The following is a 24,088-nucleotide window of genomic DNA, read 5'->3' as shown; positions in this document are numbered from 1 at the left end:
ATGGAAGTCGGGATCTGGAAATCAATTTTCTTAAAGCTGTAAATGCCCATCTACACCATGGAGAGTCTTAAATTACCCCTGGGGATAGGTACCAGTTCAAAGACCTCTGCTCTAGGACACACAGATGATTCCCAAAGTAGCACCAATGAAGACATTGTCATCAAGTATTGCCAAAAGGGGAAGAATTTGTCTCGTGAAATGTGAGGACGGGAAAAAAATTATCTTAATCTTTCTAAAATATTTTAAACATGCTTATGCAACTGAGTTAATTCCTCATTATAGACATTCTGTTATTTCACTTATATCTCTAGAATTTTATATATTCAGGAGGCCACAAAGTTGTATCTTCTCATTGGGAAAAGGGGGGATGACCTTATATTTGACCCGGAGGGTATATACCGTTTCACTTGGCTGTGTGTCAGCCTCAGCTCTTCCCATCATTAGGCTTCTTAAGTTCCAAGGAAGACAGGGAGCAAAGTCTACAAAGGTTTCCTGTATTCTGGGTCCACCGTAGTGCCCACAGTTGCCCTGTCTCTAAGAATCTGAATTTCAGTGCACATAAAGTATCAAAATTTTATTCTTGAATGTTCCAGAACAAAATTCTGTGTACTACACACCCAATTCTAATGTCACCATTATTAATTTGTATCTTATTTAATGATCATATAAAATTTTGATTTTGTATATACTAGTCTGAGCCAAATAGTAAAACCAGAACATTACTGGTATTAAAGAGGTGAAGAATGTGGTTTCGGTACTTAAATGAATTATTTAGCAAAGTATCCCAAGGACACAAGCCCTAAATTCACCTAATTTACTGAAAAATAAATTAAAAGAGACCTGAAAAAAGTCTGTTGGGTGGATCACAAAAATTCGTTATTTTTATTGGCAAAATCAAATGTTTATCTTCTTGACATCATGCTTAAATGAGAAAATGTAAGTAATATTAGGCAAGAGTCAAATGAAAACTTAAGATGTCAGCTTTAAATGATTTAAATAGGGTATTTTGTTTGTTTTTATGGAAGAATATATTTTTGTTATTTTGGGAAATAATGCTAAATATTGATGAATATCCTTTGGAAAGTAAAAATGTCATGAAATACTTGCTGTAGAATTTTAGTCCACCTTATCCAATTTCTCCCTTACCCCCACACCACTATCCTTGCTTTCACTCGGTGCAAACACACATTTCTCATATCAGCATAAATTACATACAGTGAAGCTGCGGGTTTTGGTAGCGAATATATAGAAATTGGAGAGCGAATTCACAGGTATTTAAAAAGACATAAGCTGCATACTACTGAGGAAATAAAGTTTATGGTCACTTAATATGATGCTAATAAGTTACTGTAGATCTGGTTAAGTATTGCATTGTAACATAGTATTTTTTCTTCACAGGGCTTCACTATTTCAAAAACATTGTACTAGTGGGTTCCCTGCAGGATCGCTATGTTCCTTATCATTCTGCCCGCATTGAAATGTGCAAGACAGCTTTAAAGGACAAACAGTCAGGTAACAGAGTAAAGCAGAAGTATTTCAAAGGGTTATGTCTACACATGAGTTTCTCCCACATTTTTCTTGCACTCATGTTCTCTCTTTCTCTCGTCCTCTCTTTCCTTTGACTTCCTTTTCCACATGCTGATAGTAACAGCTATCCTTCCTCTATTTTTCTTCTTTCTTCTGCTGTGTAAGATATTTTGGCCAATAACACAGTAGTTGTTCTTTTGAAATCTTTTTTTCATCTAATTGCAAATGCTTCTCCATTTTATTGGCTCAGACGTAATCCATGCTTTAATTTCCTCCGGATTATTGGGATTGGTGGTTGCAGTAATGGTTGTGCTGCACGTTCAGCTGCTCTTTAGTTTTAGTCAAACATGGCAGCAAGCAGACTTATCAAGAAATGAAAGAAGAATAGTTACAGCATCTGACACCACAAAATACAAGGATCATAAGAGATTGCTGTGAACAATTATATACCAATAAAATGAACAACCTACAAGAAATTAATACATTTCTAGAAGTTAAAATTTCCAAAGACTGAATCAGGAAGAAATATAAAATATGAACATATGATTACCAGTAATGAAATTTAATCAGAAAAAAAAAAAAAAAAGAACCCTCACAACAAAGTGTAGGACCACACAGGTTCATTGGTGAATTCTACCAAAAATTTGAAGAGTTAACAATATCCTCAAACTATTCTAAAAAATTGAAGATGAAGAAAGACTTACATTATTCTACATCACTCTGATACCAAAACCAAACAAAGGCACCACAAAAAAAAGAAAATTGTAAGCCAGTATCATTGATGAACATAGAAGCAAAAATTCTCAACAAAATATTAGCAAACCAAATTCAACAATGCATTAAAGGGGTCATGCACCAAAAGTGGGATTTATCCCAAGGATACAGGGATGGTTCAGTATCTGCAAATCAATTAATGTGATGTACCACACTAACAAAACAAAGGATAAAAATCACATGATCATCTCAATGGATGCCAGAAGGGACTTCCCAGGTGGTCCAGTGGCTAAGACTCCGTGCTCCCAATGCAGGGGCCCCAGGTTTTTTTTTGGGGGGGGGGGGGGGAGGTGGAGGGTTTTTGTTTGTTTGTTTGTTTAAGTGCACAATTTGATATTTTTTTCTTATTAGTAATGTATATATGGCAATCCCAGTCGGGGGCCCAGGTTTGATCTGGGGTGAGGGAACTAGATCCTACATACCACAACTAAAGACCTTATCAATATACCAATGGCATTTTTCACAGAACTAGGACAAATAATCCTAGAATTTATATGGAACCAAAAAAGATCCCAAATAGTCAAAGCAATCTTGAGAAAAAAAGAACAAAGCTGGACAATCTCACTCCCTGACCTCAGACTATACTATAAAACTACAGTCATCAAAACAGCATGGTACTGGCACAAAAACAGCCACATAGATCAATGGAATAGAAAAGAGACCCCAGAAATAAACCCATGAACCTATGGTCAATTAATCTATGACAAAAGAGGCAAAAACACACAATGTGGAAAAGATGGTCTCTTCAATAAATGGTGCTGGGAAAACTGGAGAACTACATGTAAAAAGAAGAAATTAGAACATTTCCTCACACCATATAAAAATTAGAATCAAAATGGATTAAAGATCTATATGTAAGACCAAAAACCATACAATTCCTACAAGAAAACATAGGCAGAACACTCTTTGATGTTAAGTCATAGAGTATTTGCATCTGTCTCCTTGGGCAATGGAAGCGAAACCAAAAATAAACAAATGGGACCTAAATAAAGTTTTCAGTGTTAAAGCTTTTGCATAGCAAAGGAAACCATCAATAAAAAGACAGCCTACTGAATGGGAGAAGATATTTGCAAATGATATAACCAATAAGCCAAAATATGTAAATAGCTCATACAACTCAACATCAAAAAAGCAAACAGATTATAAAATGGGCAGAAGACCAAAACAGACATTTTTCCAAGGAAGACGTACAGAGGCCAGCAGGCACATGGAAAGCTGCTCAACATCACTAATTATCAGGAAAATGCAAAAACAAGATCACAATAACAAATGTTGGTGAGATGTAGAGAAAAGGGAACCCACGTACATTTGCAGTGAGAATGTAAACTGGTGCAGCCATTGTAGCAAACGATATGGAGTTTCCTCAAGAAATTAAAGATAGAACTACTGTACGATCCAGCAATTCCACTTCTGGGTATATAACCAAAGAAAACGCTAATTCCAAAATTTATATGCACTCCAGTATTCATAGGAGCATTGTTTACAGTGGCCAAGATATCAGAGCAACCTAAGTTGTCCATCAGCTGATGAATGGACAAAGAAGATGTATGGAATGCTACTCAGCCATAAAAAAGAATGGAATATTGCCGTTTGCAACAACATGGATGGACCATGGAGGGTATTATGCTTAGTGAAATAAGTCAGAGAAAGATAAATACTATATGATAGGGGTTCCCTAGGTGGCACAATGGTTAAGAGTCTGCCTGCCAATGCAGGGGACACGAGTTCGATCCCTGCTCCAGAAGGATCCCACATGCCGTGGGGCGGCTAGACCCATGCGCCAGAACTATTGAGCCTGCGCTTTAGAGCCTGTGAGCCACAACTATTAAGCCCATGTGCTGCGACTACTGTGGCCCACGCGCCTGGAGCCCGTGCTCCACAACAGGGGAGGCCACTGCAGTGAGGAGCCCACGCACCACAATGAAGAGTAGCCCCCACTCACCACAACTAAAAGAAAGCCTGTGCACAGCAAAAAAGACCCAATACAGCCAATAAAATTAATTAATTAATTAATTTTAAAAAATACTATATGATATCACTTATATGTGGAATCTAAAAAATAAAGCAAACGAATAAATATAACAAAACAGAAACAAACTCACAGATAAGAGAATAAACTAGTGGTTACCAGTGGGAAGAGAGATGGGGGACGGGCAAGATGGGGTCAGTGATTAAGAGATACAAACTACTATGTGTAAAATGAAGAAGCTACAAGAATATGTTGTACAGCACAGAGAATATAGCCAATATTTTATAATAACTTTAAATGGAGTTTAATCTATAAAAATATTGAATCAGTGTGTTCATACACCTGAAACTAATAAACTATTGTAAATCCACTATACTTCAATTAAAAAAAGAAAGTTTTTAAAACCGTTTTTTGTGAAATCTATATGATATTGATCCCTCTTTTAAACACCTCTCTCTTCTTTCTCTAATTATATTTCTGTATACTGTTTCCTTCTCGTCATTCCTCTCGGCTACATCCTGCCTCTCCTCTGAATACCTGCCTCCCTAAAATTCACCTCTGATGGACGTGTGTGAGCATGCATCTGTTAGTGACACAGCAATGTGTGAGCACTGAAAACTGTCTCACCCCTTTTAAGGCAGTTTGTGCTTTTATGTGATATGTATGTAACCTTTATCTTTTAGGCTTTGCATGCCTTCAATAAATCCATTCTAAGAATTAACCAAAAAAGGGAGAGAAGAGCACGACTTTGGAGTTAAAAGCAAAACCAAGCATTAAATAAACCTGCGGGTCAAAAAAAAAAAAAAAAAAAAAGAAATTTTTTTTTTTCTCAATTTGATCTTTGAGCTAAACTCACATTTTCTGATTATGGGAAGTTGCTATTCTTTCTCAAAATAATGTGGAAATATGTGGAATGATGTTTGCAAGGCAGTCAATAATGTTGACTGCCTTGCAAACTTTTTTAAAGTATTTGCTCTAGACTCGTTTTAAATTTTACCCATCAGAATGTCTCAGCATGGCTCCTTTACTTTCATAATGGGTCGTAATTGACTTAATGTTGAAGAAAACTATTTGTTATGTTCATTGCTTTTAATTAAAAATATCAAGTTGGCAAAATGTATAATAAATTTATTTTACTAGACTAGGTAATTAATGTGATTATATTTTCTCTAAAACAGCCTCAAAAGTGATATTCAAGGAAAAAAGCCTTTTAAAAGACATTTTTCTGCTTTAAATGGAAATAATGTAACTAAATTTTATAAATTATATAAAAGTTGGCATAGAACTTTTTTCAGTTCTTCTTGTGAACATTTTCCTTTTTTCTATTCGTTCCATAGGACAGATCTATTCAGAAATGATCCACAACTTGCTTCGCCCAGTTCTGCAAAGCAAGGACTGTAACTTGGTTCGATATAATGTCATCAATGCATTGCCCAATACAGCTGATTCACTCATTGGGAGAGCTGCCCATATAGCTGTTCTGGATTCCGAAATATTTTTAGAGAAATTCTTTCTGGTTGCCGCCCTCAAATATTTTCAGTAGGATTAAAAACATTGGTAGAGACTTGACAATTACCTCATTCAACAATGATTCAGATAATGTATTATATTAAACTGTAGATGCTGATAAGTTCTAAGAAATATTTATACCTTTTTATATGGAAGATAATTTATATCATCCATGTTTAGAGCTTTTTAAACATCAACTTTACTTTCTAGGTAATGTGGCTGTGCAATATTTTTTTAATTTTATCTTTTTACTTTTCTATTACTTTTTCATATATTTTGCTACATAAGTATTTCAGTGAAACTTTAAGCCCACATGTATGTCTGATTGTTTATTATTGGCTTTCCGCGATCCTTACATCAGACACATCGTATTAGAGGCCATTATTGCTAGAATAGCATGGGATTTTAAATTTTCTAGTACTGGGGTATTATTTAGTTAATCATAAATTTTACTTTTAACATTTTACTATGTTTTAACTGGAAATAAAATTATGGCTGCTAAAATATATTTTTTGAAATCAACTCTTTTGCCCTCTCAAACTGGGTAGTTCATATATGACAATGTTCTAAACGTTTTCTACAAAAAAATCATTATTACTGTTGCTAGTAAACATATGTCATGCCTATTAAAATATATTTTCTACTGGTGATTTCAACATTATTTCTCATATTGACTTTTATTACTGGAACTTTTCATGTTCATGTTAGCAGCATCTAGAGATTTTTGAATGTTTGAATGTCCTCTGCCTTGATTGGGTTGGAATTTAGTTAAATTTGGAAATGTTGCTTGAACTTTCTGACTACATTTCTTTAACTTTTTTCATGGACTTCCTTGTATGTACATAATAATTAAATGTTGAAATTTATGAACTACTTTTATGAATTTAGATAATTTTTAAATATTGTTAAAACTTGTTGAACTAAAGAGTAATGTAAATAAAATAATTCATGTTTCAAATGGAACAAAATCATTAACTTTACGTGTTCAGTGATACAGATGCAAATGTTTTGATATATGGAAATGTTAAGTCTCTTGACTTTATTCAAGGTGCTGAATAGCATTAAATTCACTATTTTCCTTTCCTGTTTTACTTGTGAAAATAATAATGCACTAAGGATAGGTAGAAGGTGTATTTGCATTTGCCAGTTGTGATAGACAGAAGGCTTTTGTAAGTACCTATTGTAAAATTGATGCATGCTTATTTTTAGCATTGTGTTATTGCCTCTGCTGCTAATAAATGAACAAATGACTATCTGGAGGAACAGCTAAAACACTTGCTTATTTTCAGAATACTAGAGGTATATTTTTATTTATAATTGGATAGACTATATTAACTAACTTTATAGACCAGTGTGATTGTATAACTTAGAGCCTTTGTATTTTTATAATTTACATCATTTGCATATATTAAGTGTAGTTAAAAGGTATTTCATCGATTGTGCTCCATAATTCGCTTTCTAAAAAATACATGAAAATTTTTGAATTGACTAAGCAATAATATACCAAGTGCATTATAACTGGAAAATGTAAATATATGCATTATTCACCATGTATTTTTGCTACACGCATTTTTCATCTTCACCTTCCTTAGTCCTGACTTTGAAATATCATACTTTTTTTCTTTTATTTCTTTTCATTTCTTTTTTTTAACTAAAAAAAGAAGTTTAACTTATTTTAAGTTTGAATAATCTTCCAGATTTATCAAAGTATTCATTCTTGTTCATAATCATATCATTCTTTTTAAGGGAAAATTGCTCTGATGATCATAGTTGGTTGGTTGGTTGGTGTTTTAATACAGTTTTAAAAACACATCAGTGATTACGGTTTCAAGTCTAACAGATTTAACTTCTGATTTACCAGGGAAACTGTCATACGCTCTTCACCTCCAAATTCAGAGTGCAGGGGTGGGGCCAGATTATGAGGGAGGGGGAAATGATCATCCGAAACAGTACAACTGACTCTTAGAGAATAAATCTCATTAAAGTGTATACCAGCAAGAATTCTGGGTTGCAAACAACAAAAACCATTGTGATTAACTTCAGCAGAAAAAGAATTTATTGGAAGAATATAGGGAGTTCACAGAATCGACAGAAAGGCTGGAGAACCACTCTTGGGAAACCGGTGGAAACTGGGAACGCTAGATGTGGTCATCTGACCAGAGTTATAGCCACGTCCCAACTCCAGGGGAGCTGCAGGTCTGTGCATGTTTCTGCTGGCAGGGATGCCTCTGAAAACTGGATTCCAAACATCTGCTTACTTGCATCACTCATTCCAGATTCAAAGTCTGGTGAGATCGTAAGACTGACAAGGCTTAGTCTTGTGCCAGCACCCAGACTGTCAGGAACCCAAGACAGTGAGTATGTCGGACTTTGTCAGCGTCCCCAACAGAAGATGGGACCGTTTCTCCTACCAGAATTCACCACATCTATGGAATGGGTTTGATGACTGAGCACCAGATAGAAAAACACATCACAGGTCTACTGCAGTCCATCTCTTTGCCTTTCCAACATCACAAGTATCGCCAACATCACAAGTATCGTATTCACACATTTTTTTACATGCTTCCTCCTGGCATAATACTATTATCCCCCACCCAGTTTTAAGTCCAGGATCTCGATGTTATATCCATTTCTCCTCTGGTTTTGTAATGATCTTGCCTTAGTGCTGTGCAGCCCACAGACAAAACTGTGTCTTCATCACCTCTCCCACCCCCCATATACATGGAAAGAAAAATTATTAGCTCCATAAGCACAAGCATGAGCCAGGAGGAAGAAACTACAGCTAGAGCAGTGCTTTGCAAGCTTCCTTGGTGAATTCCAGGGCCCCACGACAGACCAACTGAAGCAGAATCTCCAGGGTAGGAGATAGGGAGCAGCACGTTTTATGTTCCAAAGCTCTCTGATTTCAAAATGAAACGAAACTATGGTAAATACAGCCCTCAGTTCTGCCGCTGGTCATGAGGCTAGATGGTTATGACCTGTTACCACTGCCACTTATTCCTTGGTCCTTTGTGCTTGACCAGCACCTCAGCTGATCAGATTTCTTTACCTCGTGTGTGAACCAAGGGTCTGAGGCTTGGGTGGTCTTGCCTGTATATGGTTGCAATAGTCTTAGCTTAATGTTTACAATTCAGCATGATGTTGTGAGCAGGTTATCCAGGAGACAAGATCCCCCAAGGTCTAGACAGAGTCCTCTCCCTACTCCCTTTTCCCCCATGGTCATCAGGGCCCATCGCTACAGCTGGCACCTAAACCACTTTTGCTAACTCCTTACCTAGGGGCATGAGCTACAAACGGCCAGGAGGCAATCCCAACTTCCAATTCAGAGGAAACACTGTATCCCCTTATAACCCACTCTGGGTACAAAAATTGGCATAGAGCAGCACCTGGAATCTTGGAGATGGATGGCAAGCAAGGAAGGGTCTGAGATTGTATCTACTTGTCTTGCTTGCAGTCTTGCTGCTGTTTCATGGACGCACAGAGACAGGAGACTCCCAGGTCAAGAGACAAGAGACTTTATTATGGCAAAGTCATGGCCTAAGTGTCAGTACATTCACAACATTTTCTAGAGCCTTAGTTCCTACAGTGATGCAGAGGGCCAGGTGTCCCATGTACATTGATGCAGTGCCAGGGACAAGCAGTTTGGGTTGCATTACAGGAGAAGAATCCAGGGCTGAGGGCCAAGTCGTTTTTGAACAAGGAGCACACAAACCAGTTCTTTTCCCCAGAAGAGCAGCAGTTAAATGGTAGCAATGCTGTGGTTGCCTTGACCCACTGAGATGCCCATATGACCAGCTACAGAAACTGCCTGCTCTCAGGCAATGAGTTGCAGTTGGCATACTCAGCAGTAACATGCAGGGATAAATGCTCGAGACCCATGGCAGACTGTGTCCTCCCACAATGGAAAGCAAAACATGTGGGGTGCCAGACATCACAAGGTGTGAATCCCTCTGCTACTCCTTGGAGCCTGTTATTCTGTCAACAGAAGAGCTATCACTGAATACTGTTAACTCACTTGGAGCATATGCCAGATATTTATGGGTTTTTAGATAATATTTATTTATTTATTTATTTATTTATTGGCTGCGTTGGGTCTTCGTTGCTGCACACGGGCTTTCTCCAGTTGCGGCGAGTGGGGACTACTCTTCATTGTGGTGCTTGGGCTCATCATTGTGGTGGCTTCTCTTGTGGCGCATGGGCTCTAAGCACATGGGCTTCAGTAGTTGCGGCATACGGGCTCAATGGTTGCGGTATGTGGAATCTTCCTGGAGCAGGGATTGAACCCGTGTCCCCTTCATTGGCAGGTGGATTCTTAACCACTGCGCCACCTAGGAAGTCCCTGCCAAATCTTTTAGAACAGCATCCCAAAGTGTACTTTCTCACCCGGTTGCAAAAATAAACCTTCAATATGGCTGTCCTACAACACCAGTTGCTTCTTGTCTGATGGGATACGTGATGAGACTGGTTTATCCCACAGGCATCTGTACCCACAGGACACAGTGTTGTATGGGATGCTACACGAAGTGTACAGAATATAAGGTATTCAGTAAGTCCACAGGTGAAGTGTATAAAAGAAGCATAAGTCAGGGAAAGCAATCCAAACCCAGAATGATTGTCTATTCCTATAGAACAAATTGCTACCTCTTTCATTATAGTAGAGTCCCTTGTAATCAAAGCTGCCACCAGGCTAGTGGCTATTCCACACTATATCAGGGATCAGGTTAGTCGCTGCAAGTAGCGGTACTAGCCCATCAGTCTTGGCAGAGGGGAAACTATGTTAACACATGCATGTCTCCATGCCACCATCGCTCCCTTGTTAGGGGACACTTAGCGAGCACAGCTGGGGTGAGTGGATGAGGCTGACTGATGCCTGCAGAGTGGTCAAGGTGGTCAGCAGCCTCTAAAATACCCTTCAGTGATCCTCACCTGCTGGCATTCACCCCTGGTGTAATCCCTTCTCTTTGAGGTGGGCTGGATCTGCTGATTCACTCACTCCTGATGACAGTTCAGCAAAGTGACAGGCTGTCACCTCCCAGGTTAGAGTACAGAAGGACGGTGGCTTCCATCTCGAGTAGTCTCCCTTGTCCTGCTTGTTCATTCTGTGGACATCCAGCTGCCATGTCGTGAGATGACCTTTGGAGAAGTCCCTGCAGCATGGAACTGAGGGAGGACTTCAGTCCAAAAGCCACAAGGAATTAAATCCTGCCAATTATCATGTGCATGAGCTTGAAAGCCCATCCTTCCCTAGTCAAGCCTCCAGTGAAACTGGAACCCCAGCTCACAGCTTCACTGCAACCTCATTTAACATCTAGAGCCAGAGGCACTCTGGCTCCTGGATTTTGGATACACAAAAACTATGAAAGAATAGACGTGTATTGTTTTAAGTCACAAAATGTTGGTATAATATGTTAGGCAGCAATAGATAATATACAGTAATCTTGTTCTGACTAAGAGCACTTTTGCCATGGGAGACTTCTTTTGAGCATTCAATGGGACTCAGATGTTCTCATGCTTTGGGGTCATTTGGAGAGGTCCTAATTCCAAAAAAACTGTTCCAAAACCTTTACATTTTCCCAGTCCCTGACCACTTGATTTCAGTGCCCATGAAGTGATGCAGATCTTTATCTCAAGCTATATCTCCTTCCAGACAAAGAGTATAAGATAAAGTTCTGCCCTCTGGGGGGATCTTCTTTCTCTCTTCTGTTCCTCAAGGGTCCCTGTTAAATGGGGCTCAAAATGCCAAAGCAGTCATTTGCCAGCTGGTCAGTATATTGAGCAAAGCCCTCCATAATCCAGCTTTGAAGTTTTTCCTCAGTCAACGGTCACAAGGAACTCATCACTAAGCTGTAGATATGAACTAAGGGTGAGAAGTGAGTGTGTAAGCTACCGAGCTACCTGCTAATGAAAACTGCTTGGGTTTTGGCTCTAACTCTGTTCCGTATATGCTACTTCCTCCTGGTGAAAGAAGTCCTTATCTAGCGGGACCAAAGGACTGCGGTTCATGATAAGAAACTCAGATCGTATAGCCCCCTGATGTTACTTGGTCAGACATTACCAGGGCCCAAGAGCTGGGCAAGAACTTCCTAGAAAACAAAAACAAAACAAAAAGCCTGAGGGACAACACTGTGACTCTGTGTAGACTACCACAGGTCCCAGGAAGCCTCCTGACCTGCCACGCGTTTTCCGAACACCGCAGGAGCCGCTGCACCCGGAGGGCGGATGCGCAGCGCTCCTTGCACGCAGCCGGACCAGATGAGAGCCTTCTGCTCTGCGCTGCACTCACACGTCATCTTCCAGGCCACCTGGTCAGTGGGTCAGGGTTCACTGAACAAGCAGAGATGTAAACAATTAAATGAGGAGAACAGAGCGGGAAAGAAGCCTACTGCATGGGCAAAAAAGTATAAGGGGCCCAATCTTTGCGGACTGTAACAGCGAGCTTCCAAGAGACCTTCGCCTCAGATTGAGAGGAACAGACGGAAACATACCTTCCTTCAGCTTCAGCCATGATCTGGGGTTTTCATCAACACGAGGTTCCGGGTAGTTTGGGTTGTTCTTCCTGAGAAGGCTGAGCCGCTCAACTTTTTCCCGCAGACAGCCGGGTGCCAGAGCGTGGACTCCCAGCGCTGGCTATAGAGGTCCCGCCCCCTGCCCCGCCCCCGGCTGCGCAGGCCCCGCCCCGACCCATGCAGACCCCGCCCCCGGCCTCACAGGCCCCGCCCCTCCCGCGGGGCATGCCGGGACGACGCAGCGGGCTTCCACCTCCCGCTCGGCCGTAGCGGACTTCGCGGGAGTCGGGGCCATGGCATTGTCGGGCTTCGGCTTGTTGCTGGGCCGCATCCCGGCCACAGCGTGGAGAGCGGCAAGTAAGGCTCCCGGCCCCGGGGGCGGGGTCGCGAAGGCCCGGGCGCCGCGAGAAACGCGTCCGGCGGGGCAGCTGCGGAGCCTGCGTGTCCGGCTCGGCGACAGCGCTCGTCCCCAGCAGCTCCTTCCCGCCGCAGCTCAGGGTGGGACCGGAGCTGGACGATCGCTGGGCCCGGCCGGCCGGACGCCTGCTTCCCGCCGGCCACCGCGCCGGCCACGAAGGGGGCGGACGTTCCGGGTCCTGGGGGGGCTCTCGGGACGCACGGCGCTCAGGTGCGCGTGAAGTAAAGTGGGAAAGCGGGCCCAGCGGCACTGGAGTCATCATTTACTTATTTAGTTTACTTACAGCGAAAAGGATTTATGGCAGTTTATAATACAAAATGTGGAAAAGTGCAGAATTTGGGGAAAGTGGACCGAAGGCAAGTAAGTATAGTAAAAATTAGATGAAGCCAGGAGAATTGTTTATATCCGAGAAAGTAGGCATGCTTTCAATAAAAACCAACATTTTTTTAAAACCCGTTTTTGTTGTAAAATATTCTCAGTGTATTACAGCCTTAACCCACAGAGTATGCTAAGCGTAGTTTTAATTTAGGACATCCTGGAGAAATTGTATGAATTGAAAACAGTTCCGCCCCTCATCCTAATGGGCCCCAGATTCCTATTGCAGTTTGCTTTCCTTTCTGTAATCATTTCTTCCCAGACATATTACTTGTTAATTGTAAAATTTTTAAATGATCCAGAAAGGAATAATGAGGAAAGTAAAAGCCCCATGCTGTCTAAACCTCGAGGTAATAACTGTGTAAATTTTGTTGTGTGTTCATTCAACCTTCCTTTTTCACTAGTGTCAAAAGTATTTGATACTAAAAAGTTATATAACACGTTTGTTACGAAGCAAAGCCAGCAGTTATGAACCCACTCGCAAGCAACTACCCGTGTGCTGCTTCCTGATGCAGTTGTGTGACTACGTTTTTGATCTTTGTAGAAATGGCTTCATACCATTTGTATTTACTTGCTTTTTTCAGGTAACACTGAGATTCAACCGTATTGATATGTGATCTTGTAATTATTCAACTCAATTGTGAGTGTATCATCCGTTTTTCCTTTCTGCTTCTCAGCGGACGTTGTATAATTCTAGAAGTACCAGGGTTGGCTGCTACACGTCTTGTGTATGTTGTGGATGCATTGGCACAAGGGATTGAATTGCTGGAATATATGGTATAGGCATGTCCAGGTTTATAATATGATGCCAAATTGTAAAGGCATTTTCATTCCTACTGGCAATTTATATTTCTGCCACCAGTATATTAGAGTACCTGTTGCTCCACATACTTGCCAGCATTTAATATCATAACATGTAATTTTTGTCTGCCTATAGGGTGTTAAAATGGTATTACATTACTATTTTGCATTTCTCTGATTAGAGAAGTAAACATCTTTTCAAAAATGTTTCACTTTTTTTTGGTGAAATATCTTCATTTTCTTACTAGGTTGTCTTATTTATATTCTTTACATATATTTGACCACTATACCTCTTTTACTTAAGTAAACGGCAGACAGCTCTGTTTGAGGACGGAGTGAATGAAAAGTGCTTACTGAACTGAGAAGGCATCTTGAGATGGAAAAACGGGGCAGGCAGGTCCATATAATCAGTGGATCAGTTTATCATAGGTTATCTTAGAGGCTCAGCTCAGGCGAACAACCACCAGGAAGGGTTAGCAGCTGCACTCCACACCGCCAGGGGGCCATTGGGACAGTTTGATACTTCATCTAGGGTATGGAGGCATGTGCTTGGAAACAGGAAGCACATTCCTAAGTCAAGATTTATGAGTGGGTAATTGGTCCTGTGGGCGTCGGGAATACTGCAGCGAATATTTTCATCATTTTGGGGGGACTAACAGAGTATAGAGGCCACCTGATCTTAATGATTATTAAAGAGTATCTATGAACTGCTAAGCCCTTCACAACAGAGAGTGATATACCGCACAGTATAGTCCTGGGTAGGATCAGTGGAGACTGGAGGAACTGAAGGGGCCCAAGATGGCCTCACTTATGCTGACAGCCATATCGATTTGTGGGCTGCTTTTGTTACTCTTATGTGCAGAAGTCAGCTACAGCAATAGACAGTAAAATAATGGATCTGATAATACAGTCACACTGCTTCAAAACAAAGGTGAGTTGATAAACAGATATTCATAATTTTATTAGTCTTATCTTGATCCTTTTATTTATTGTCAGTGCTTTGTGGTCTTTTTTTTTTTTAAGAACTTTTATTGAGATACAATTGACATACAATAAACTGCATATATTTAAAGTGTACAATTTGATGGGTTTTTTTCTTTTAGTAATGTATATATGGCAATCCCAATCTCCCAGTTCATCCCTCACCACTTTCCTCACTTGTTGTGTATATGTTTGTTCTCTACATCTGTGTCTCTATTTCTGCCTTGCAAACCAGTTGATTTGTACCATTTTTCTATATTCCACATGTATGTGTTAATATACATTTGTTTTTCTCTTTCTGACTCACTTCGCTCTGTATGACAGTCTCTAGGTCCATCCATGTCTCTACAATTGTCGCAATTTCATTCCTTTTTATGGCTAAGTAATATTCCATCTTCTTTATCCATTCATCTGTTGATGGACATTTAGGTTGCTTCCATGACCTGGCTATTGTAAATAGTGCTGCAGTGAGCATTTGGGTGCATGTGTCTTTCTGAATTATGGTGTTCTCTGGGTATATGCCCAGTGGTGAGATTGCTGGGTCATATGGTAACTCTATTTTTAGTTTTGCAAGGAACCTCCATACTGTTCCCCATAGTGGCTATATCAGTTTACATTCCCACCAATAGTGCAAGAGCGTTCCCTTTTCTCCACACCCTCTCCAGCATTTACTGTTTGTAGATTTTCTGATGATGCCCATTTGAACCAGTGTGAGGTGATACCTCATTGTAGTTTTGATTTGCATTTCTCTAATAATTAGTGATGTTGAGCAGCTTTTCAGGTGCCTTTTAGCCATCTGTATGTCTTCTTTGGAGAAATGCCTATTTAGGTCTTTTACCCATTTTTTGATTGGGTTGTTTGTTTTTTTGATATTGAGCTGGATAAACTGTTTATATATTTTGGAGATTGATCCTTTGTCTGTTGATTTATTTGCAAATATTTTCTCTGACTCTGAGGGTTGTCTTTTCATCTTGCTTATCGTTTCCTTTGCTCTGCAGAAGCTTTGAAGTTTCATTAGGTCCCACTTATTTATTTTTGTTTTTATTTCCATTACTCTATGAGGTGGGTCAAAAAAGATCTTGCTGTGATTTAAGTCAAAGAGTGTTCTTCCTATGTTTTCCTCTAGTAGTTTTATAGTGTCTGACCTTACATTTAGGTCTTTCATCCATTTTGAGTTTATTTTTGTGTATGCTGTTAGGCAGTGTTTTAATTTCATTCTTTTCCATGTAGCTGTCCAGTTTTCCCAGCACCACTTATTGAAGAGGATGTCTTTTCTCCATTGTATATCCCTGCCTCCTGTCATAGATTAGTTGACCCTAGTTTATCTCTGGGCTTTTTATCCTGTTCCATTGATCTATATTTCTGTTTTTGTGCCAGTACCATATTGTCTTGATTACTGTACCTTTGTAGTATAGTCTGAAGTCAGGGAGTCTGATTCCTCCAGCTCCGTTTTTTACCCTCAAGATTGCTTTGATTATTCAGGGTCTTTTGTGTCTCCATACAAATTTTAGGATTTTTTGTTCTAGTTCTGTAAAAAAAATGCCATTGGTAATTTGATAGGGATTGCATTGAATCTGTAGATTGCTTTGGGTAGTATAGTCATTTTCACAATATTGATTTTTCCAACCCAAGAACATGGTATATCTCTCCATCTGTTTGTGTTATCTTTGATTTCTTTCATGAGTGTCTTATAGTTTTCTGAGTACAGGTCTTTTACCTCCTTATAATACCTAATCCTAGGTATTTTATTCTTTTGGTTGCAGTGGTGAATGGGATTGTTTCCTTAATTTCTCTTTCTGATCTTTCATTGTAGTGTATAGAAATGCAAGAGATTTCTGGGTGTTAATTTTGTATCCTGCAACTTTACCAAATTCATTGATTAGCTCAGGTAGTTTTCTGGTGGCATCTTTAGCATTTTCTGTGTATAGTATCATGTCATCTGCAAACAGTGACAGTTTTACTACTTCTTTTCCAAATTGGATTCATTTTATTTCTTTTTCTTCTCTGATTGCTGTGGCAAGGACTTGCAAATAGTGGCAAGAGTGGACATCCTTGTCTTGTTCCTGATCTTAGAGGGAATGTTTTCAGTTTTTCATAATTGAGAATGATGTTTGCTGTGGGTTTGTCATCTGTGGCCTTAATTATGTTGAGGTAGGTCATGCCCACCTTCTGGAGAGTTTTTATCATAAATGGGTGTTGAATTTTGTCAAACGCTTTTTCTGCATCTATTGAGATGATCATGTGGTTTTTATCCTTCAGTTTGTTAATATGCTGTATCTCATTGTTTGCTTTACACATATTGAAGAATCCTTGCATCCCAGGGATAAACCCCACTTGATCATGGTGTGTGATCCTTTTAATATGTTGTTGGATGCTGTTGGCTAGTATTTTGTTGAGGATTTTTGCATCTAAATTCATCAGTGATATTGGTCTGTAATTTTCTTTTTTTGTAATCTCTTTGTCTGGTTTTAGTATCAGGGTGATGGTGGCTTCATAAAATGAGTTTGGGAGTGTTCCTCTGCAATGTTTTGGAAGAGCTTAAGAAGGATGGATGTTAGCTCTTCTCTGAATGTTTGCTAGAATTAACCTGTGAAGCCAGGTGGTCCTGGACTTTTGTCTGTTGGAAGATTTTTAATCACAGTTTCAATTTCGTTACTTGTGATTGGTCTGTTCATATTTTCTATTTCTTCCTTATTCAGCCTTGGAAGGTTATATGTTTCTAAGAATCTGTCCATTTCATTCAGGTTGGCCATTTTATTGGCATATAGTTGCTTATAGTAGTCTCTTATGGTGCTTTTTGTTTCTCTGGTGTCCATTGTAACTTCTCCTGTTTCATTTCTAATTTTATTGACTTGAGTCCTCTCCCTCTTTTTCTTGATGAGTCTTGCTAGAGGTGTATTGATTTTATCTTCTCAAAGAACCAGCTTTTAGTTTTATTGATTTTTGCTATTGTTTTCTTTATGTTTCATTTCTTTCTGCTCTAATCTTTATGATTTCTCTCCGTCTACTAACTTTGGGTTTTGTTTGCTCTTCTTTTTCTGGTTTCTTTAGGTGTAAGTTTAAATTATTTGGAATTTTTCTTGTTTCTTGAGGTAGGATTGTATTGCTATAAACTTCCCTCTTAGAACTGCTTTTGCTGCATCCCATAGGTTTTGGATTGTGTTTTTATTGTCATTTGTCTCTAGCTATTTTTTAATTTCCTCTTTGTTTTCTTCAGTGATCTCTTGGATATTTAGTAGCATATTGTTTAGCCTCCATGTGTTTGTGTTTTTCACAGTTTTTTTCCTTTAATTGATTTCTAATCTCATAGCATCATGGTCAGAAAAGATGCTTGATACGATTTCAATTTTCTTGAATTTACCAAGGCTTGATTTATGACCTAAAATGTGATCTATCCTGGAGAATGTTCCACATGCACTTGAGAAGAACGTGTAATATGCTGTCTTTGGATGTAATGTCCTATAGATATATATTAAATCTAGCTGGTTTATTATGTCATTTAAAGCTTGTGTTTCCTTTATTAATTTTCTGTGTGGATGATCCATCCGTTGGTGTAAGTGGGGTGTTAAAGTCCCCCACTATTATTGTGTTCCTGTCTATTTTCTCTTTTATTGCTGTTAGCATTTGCCTTATGTATTGAGGGGCTCCTATATTGGGTCCATATATATTTATAATTGTTGCCTTCTCTTCTTGGATTGATCCCTTGATCATTATGTACTGTCCTTTCTTGTCTCTTGCAAACTTTTTTATTTTAAAGTCTGTTTTATCTGATATGAGTATCACTACTCCAGCTTTCTTTTGATTAACATTTGCATGAAATACCTTTTTCCATCCCCTCACTCTCAGTCTGTATGTATCCCTGGGTCTGAGTGGGTCTCTTGTAGACAGCATATATATAGGTCTTGTTTCTGTATCCATTCAGCCAGTCTTTGTCTTTTGGTTGGAGCATTTAGTCCACTTACGTTCAAGGTGATTATTGGTATGTATGTTCCTATTACCATTTTCTTAATTGTTTTGTTTTTGTAGGTCATTTTCTTCTCTTGTGTTTCCCACTTAGAGAATTACCTTTAGCATTTGTTGTAGGGCTGGTTTGGTGGTGCTGAATTCTCTTAGCTGTTGCTTGTCTGTAAAGCTTTTGATTTCTCCATCGAATCTGAATGAGATCCTTGCTGGGTAGAGTATTCTTGGTTGTAGGTTCTTCCCTTTCATCACTTTAAAAATATCATGCCACTCCCTTCTGGCTTGCAGAGTTTCTGTTGAGAAATCAGCTGTTAACCTTATGGGAGTTCCTTTATATGTTATTTGTCATTTCCTCCTTGTTGCTCTTAATAATTTTTCTTTATCTTTAATTTTCGTCAATTTGACTACTATATGTCTTGCCATGTTTCTCCTTGAGTTTATCCTGCCTGGAACTCTGCACTTCCTGGACTTGGGTGGCTATTTCCTTTCCCATGTTAGGAAAGTTTTCAACTATAACCTCTTCCAATATTTTCTCGGGTCCTCTCTCTTCTCCTTCTAGGACCTCTATAATGCAAGTGTTGGTGCATTTAACATTGTCCCAGAGGTCTCTTAGGTGGTCTTCATTTCTTTTCATTCTTTTTTCTTTATTCTTTTCCAGACCAGTGATTTTCACCATTCTGTCTTCCAGGTCATTTATTCGTTCTTCTGCCTCAGTTTATCTGCTATTGGTTCCTTCTAGTGTATTTTGCTTTTCTGTTATTGTATTGCTTATCTCTGTTCTTTCATTCTTCTAGGTCTTTATTGAACTTTTCTCACATCTTTTCCATATTTGCATCCAGTCTTTTTCAAAGTCCTGGATCATCTTCACTATCATTATTCTGAGTTCTTTTTCTGGAAGATTGCCTATTTCTACTTCATTTAGTTGTTTTCCTGGGGTTTTGTCTTGTCCCTTCATTTGCTACAAAGTCAAATTTTTATTTTCTCTGTCTTTCTGTGGCTCTGGTTTCCAGTTCCAGAAAACAAAATACTGCTGATACTGCTTGATACTGCTGTCTGCCCTCTTGTGGAGGACATTACGTAAGAGGCTTGTGGGTGCTTCCTGATGGGAGGGTCTGGTGGTGGGTAGGGCTGGGTGTTACTTTGGTGGGCAGAGCTCAGTAAAACTGTAATCTGATTGTCTGACAATGGGTGGGGCTGCATTCCCACCCTGTTGGTTGTTTGGCCTGAGGCAACCCAGGACTGGAGCTTACAGGCTCTTTTGCAGAGATAATGGCAGACTCAGGAGGGCTCTCACCAGTGAGCACTTCCCAGAACCCCTGATGCCAGTATCCCTATCCCCACGGTGAGCCACAGCAGCCTCCCACCTCTGCAGGCAACTCTCCAACACCAGCAGGTTGATTCAGTCTCCTGTGGGGTCACTGCTCCTTCCCCCTGGGTCCTGGTGCACACACGACTTTTTGTGTGCCCTCCAATGGTGGAGTCTCTGTTTCCTGCAGTCCTGTGGAGGTGCTGCAATCAAATCCTGCTGGACTACAAAGTCCGATTCTCTGGGGATTCCTCCTCCCGTTGCCGGACCCCCCAGGTTGGGAAACCTGACATGGGGCTCAGAACCCTCACTCCAGCGGGTAGACTTCTGTGGTATAACTGTTCTCCAGTTTGTGAGTTGCCTACCCAGCAGTTATGGGATTTGATTTTATCATGATTGTGCCCCTCCTTCCTCCTCATTGTGGCTTCTTCTTTGTCTCTGAATGTGAGGTATATTTTTTGGTGAATTCCAGTATCTTCCTGTTGATGATTGTTCAGCAGTTGTAATTCCAGTGCCCCTGCAAGAGGCAGTCCGTGCATGTCCTTCTATTCCACCATCATGAACCATCTCCCTGTGGTCTTTCTTAAAGCCTTCCCTACTCTAAAGCCATAGAGAAATTCTCCTGTATTTTCTCCTTAAAGGTCTATAGTTTGGCTTTTTATATTTAAACCTTTATTCTACCAAGTATTGATTATCATGTATGCTGTGAGGCAGGAAACCAATTTCACTTTTTTCCCATGTAAGTAACCAGTTGTCCCAGATCCATATGTTGGACCTTTCCCCCCTCATGTAATGTAGCTGTTATAAATCAGGTTAATATATGCGTATGTACATGGGTGTTTTTCTTGGCTCTCTTTTCATTTCCATTGACCTCTTTCTTCCTGTGATGTAACACCTATCTTAATAATCATACCTTTGTAACAGCTCTTGATATTTAGTAGGGTAAGTCCTCTCATGTTTTTCAGAAGTGTCTGGCTATTCTTGGGTATCTGCTTTCCATATAAAATTCTTTAAAAAAAAAATTCATGCTGGGATTTTGTTACAACTGCGTGATATTTTTTAAGATTATTATTTTCTGGTTGCTGTATGTTTATAGAATACAGTTGACTTATTTATTGAGTTTGTATCCAGTAACCTGGCGAAATTACTTTATTAATTTAATTTCTTTGCAGATTTTGGAGGGGGCAGTGCTAGGTAGACACAAATACTGAAATGAAAATAATGAAAATCTAATTCTCCCTTTCCAATCTTTATATCTTTTTCTTTTCTCTTGTTCTTCTGTCCTCTCTCAGATTTCTAGCACCATACTGACTGGAAGTGGTGATAGGCATATTTATTTTGTTCATAATTGTAGAGGGAACATGTTCATATTTCATCATGTAATACTAGCTGTAATGGCCCTTTATTAGGTTAATGAAATTCCTTGCTCTTTTTGTCAATAGAAGGATTTGGGGGTCTTTTTGTTTATATAGGTGTCTGTTTTTTAAGACAGAATAAATCTTGAAATTTACTTAGTTCATTTTTCTTCAGCTTGTTTGTTAATTCATTTTTCTCCTTAAATATGGTAGATTGGTGAATTATAGGTTTTTCTAGTGCTGAATCACTCTTGCATTCCTAGAAAATATTCAGATTGATAAGGATAATTATATTATTAATATAATGTTGGGTTTGGTATGCTAATATTTTGTTTAGAAATAGGCCTGTAATTTTTCTCTCTTGCAATTTCCTTTTCTGGTTTTGGAAATTAAAGTTATTCTAGCCTCTTATAATGAATTCAAGCATCTTCTCATCCTTTTCTCTTACTAGTTTTTCTTTTTTAAGTTTGTATAATCCATTCCTTGGGTGTTTGCTACAGTTTGCCTGTAAAGCTATCTAGACCTCCCCTTTTCTTTGAGGAAAGATTTTAAATTATTACTTTAATTTCTATAATGTTTATTGTGGTATTTATCAGATTTTCTCTTCTTAAGTCAGTTTTGATAAGTGAAATTTTCCTAGAGAATTGTTCATTTTGTGTACTTTAAATATATAAGCATAAAGTTCCTGGTTTGGTGTTTTGCTTTTTTTTTTAATTCTTTTGCTCTGTATATAGCTATGTACTTTTTTTCCCTCATATTATTTATTTTGCCTTCTCTTATTTTTTTTTCCTTTATCTTTTTCTTTTTTTTTTCCATGCTAGCTTCACAGTAGTTTTAGTCTCTTAAGAGAACCAACTTTTGGTTTTGTTGATCCTCTTAGTTTTATGTCTTTTATTTATGTTATCATTTTCTTCTCTTATTGTTATTATTTTCTTTCCATTTTCTTTGGGTTCCCCCTTTTTTTAGAAAATGTGGAAATGGTGCATCTCACATGTCTTAGCTCAGCCTGCAATAACAAAGTACCATAGATTGGGTGGCTTAAACATCAGACATTTATTTCTCAAAGATTTAGAGGCTGGGAAGTCCAAGAGCAAGATGCCAGCACTTCTGGTCTCTCGTGAAGGCTTGCTTTCTGGTTTGCACATGACTGTCTTCCTCTTGTATCCTCATGTAGCAGAGAGCAGAAAGCCCCTGCAAGCTCTCATATCACTTCTTATAAGGACAATAATCCCACCACACAGGTTCCACCCTCATGACCTACTTGCCTTCCAAAGGCCCCACCTCCTATTAGCATCACATCAGTGGTTAGAATTTCAACCTGTGAATTTGGAGGAGGGACACAAACCTTCCATCCATAACATTGTTTTTTTGTTGTTGTTTTGGGGGTTTTTATTTTTTGTAACTATGGTTCTCTTCATATAAACAGCATATGCCTCGATTTTTTTGAGTTTTTATTTTGAAGTCTGACAGTCTATACCTTTTAACTGGAAGTTTAATCCATTTACAATTAAAATTACTGATAAAATAGGCTTTATTTCTACTGTCTTATTTTTTGCAGCTTCTGTTTGACATACTTTGTTTGGATTTAATGGTTTCTTCTTTCATTTGTTTCCTCTGCTGGTTTGGAAGATACACATTGCTTTTTATTGGTTACCCTTGAAATCTAAGTGTATGCTTAAGGAAGTCGAAAGTTAGTTACTATCTTTATTCTTCTCCTAAACAGTACAAAGCTTAAAAATGCTTTGAATTCACTCACCCTCCACCTCTGTTGTTCAACCGTTTAGGGTTGTGTGTGTGTGTGTTTTCTTGTGTGTATGTTAGGGTAGAATTGTGTAGTCACACAAATCAATGTTGTTACTACAGTTTTATATGGTCAATGTATAAAATTTTATTTTCTATTTTTATCTCACACTTTACTTCTTGGATAAGTTTCTTAAAGTACGTTGTTTAGAAGTTCCCTTTGGTGACAGTCGTGTGATAAAGTTTCTCAGTGTTGGTTTTTTTTTTAATACATATTTATTCTTAATCTGAAAATACAGTTTATTTCTCTCTTGAAAGGTGGTTTCAGTCGGTCATTTTCTCAGCTCTCTCTCTTCTGGCTTTCATTATAGCTATTGGAAAGTCATCTGTCTAATTTTTGTTCCTTTATTAGTAGTCTTTCTTTTATCTGGCTGCTTTTTAGATGTTCCTTTGATATTGGGTTCTTCATTTTACTTTGTGTCTAAATGTGTTTTGGGGATTTTTGTTTTTTGTTTTTACTTGCAGTTTTTTGTGCTTCCTACATCTGAAGATTCCTGTCTGTTGGACATCTCCTGGTCTTTTCATTATTTCCTTCTGGAACTATGATTAAACAAACATTTGTTAGGCCTCATTTTATCCTCCAAATATTTTAACATCTCTTTTATTATTTTCCTCTCTTTGTCTCTGTGCTTTTTTCTGTATAACTTCTTTAGAACTTTTTTCTGGTTCACAGATTCTCTTTTCAGCTATATCTATTCTGCTATTTAGCCCTTTTATTGAGCTTTAAATTTAAATTGTTATCTTTTTAAATTTCTGTGTGTGTATGTGGTTTTTTTGTTTTTTTTTTTATTGTTGTCCTAGTCAATT

At 38.7% G+C, this 24,088-nt stretch overlaps 2 protein-coding genes across 12 annotated transcripts in view; both read left to right on the top strand.

The window, feature by feature from the left end:
* Window positions 1-7,042, top strand: part of FAM135A (family with sequence similarity 135 member A) — a 113,862-nt gene extending 106,820 nt beyond the window's left edge. For all 11 annotated transcript variants that reach the window (XM_057739289.1, XM_057739294.1, XM_057739290.1 and 8 more), the window contains 2 exons: window positions 1,399-1,512; window positions 5,608-7,042. In XM_057739289.1, coding sequence (XP_057595272.1) covers window positions 1,399-1,512; window positions 5,608-5,813 — 320 coding nt within the window. In that variant the 3' untranslated portion in view covers window positions 5,814-7,042. The remainder of the gene's footprint in view (window positions 1-1,398; window positions 1,513-5,607) is intronic.
* A 5,468-nt stretch (window positions 7,043-12,510) lies between these two features.
* The window catches only part of SDHAF4 (succinate dehydrogenase complex assembly factor 4), a 31,494-nt gene continuing 19,916 nt past the window's right edge, over window positions 12,511-24,088 (top strand). Inside the window, exon 1 of the mRNA XM_057739730.1 lies at window positions 12,511-12,642. Within this exon, the coding sequence (XP_057595713.1) occupies window positions 12,579-12,642 (64 nt within the window). The 5' untranslated portion in view covers window positions 12,511-12,578. The remainder of the gene's footprint in view (window positions 12,643-24,088) is intronic.

The sequence above is a fragment of the Hippopotamus amphibius genome, chromosome 6 (genome assembly GCF_030028045.1).
Source record: "Hippopotamus amphibius kiboko isolate mHipAmp2 chromosome 6, mHipAmp2.hap2, whole genome shotgun sequence".
Classification (NCBI taxonomy): Eukaryota; Metazoa; Chordata; class Mammalia; order Artiodactyla; family Hippopotamidae; genus Hippopotamus; species Hippopotamus amphibius.
Note: the sequence above shows the minus strand (reverse complement) of the source record. Positions and strands in the feature narration are given on the sequence as shown.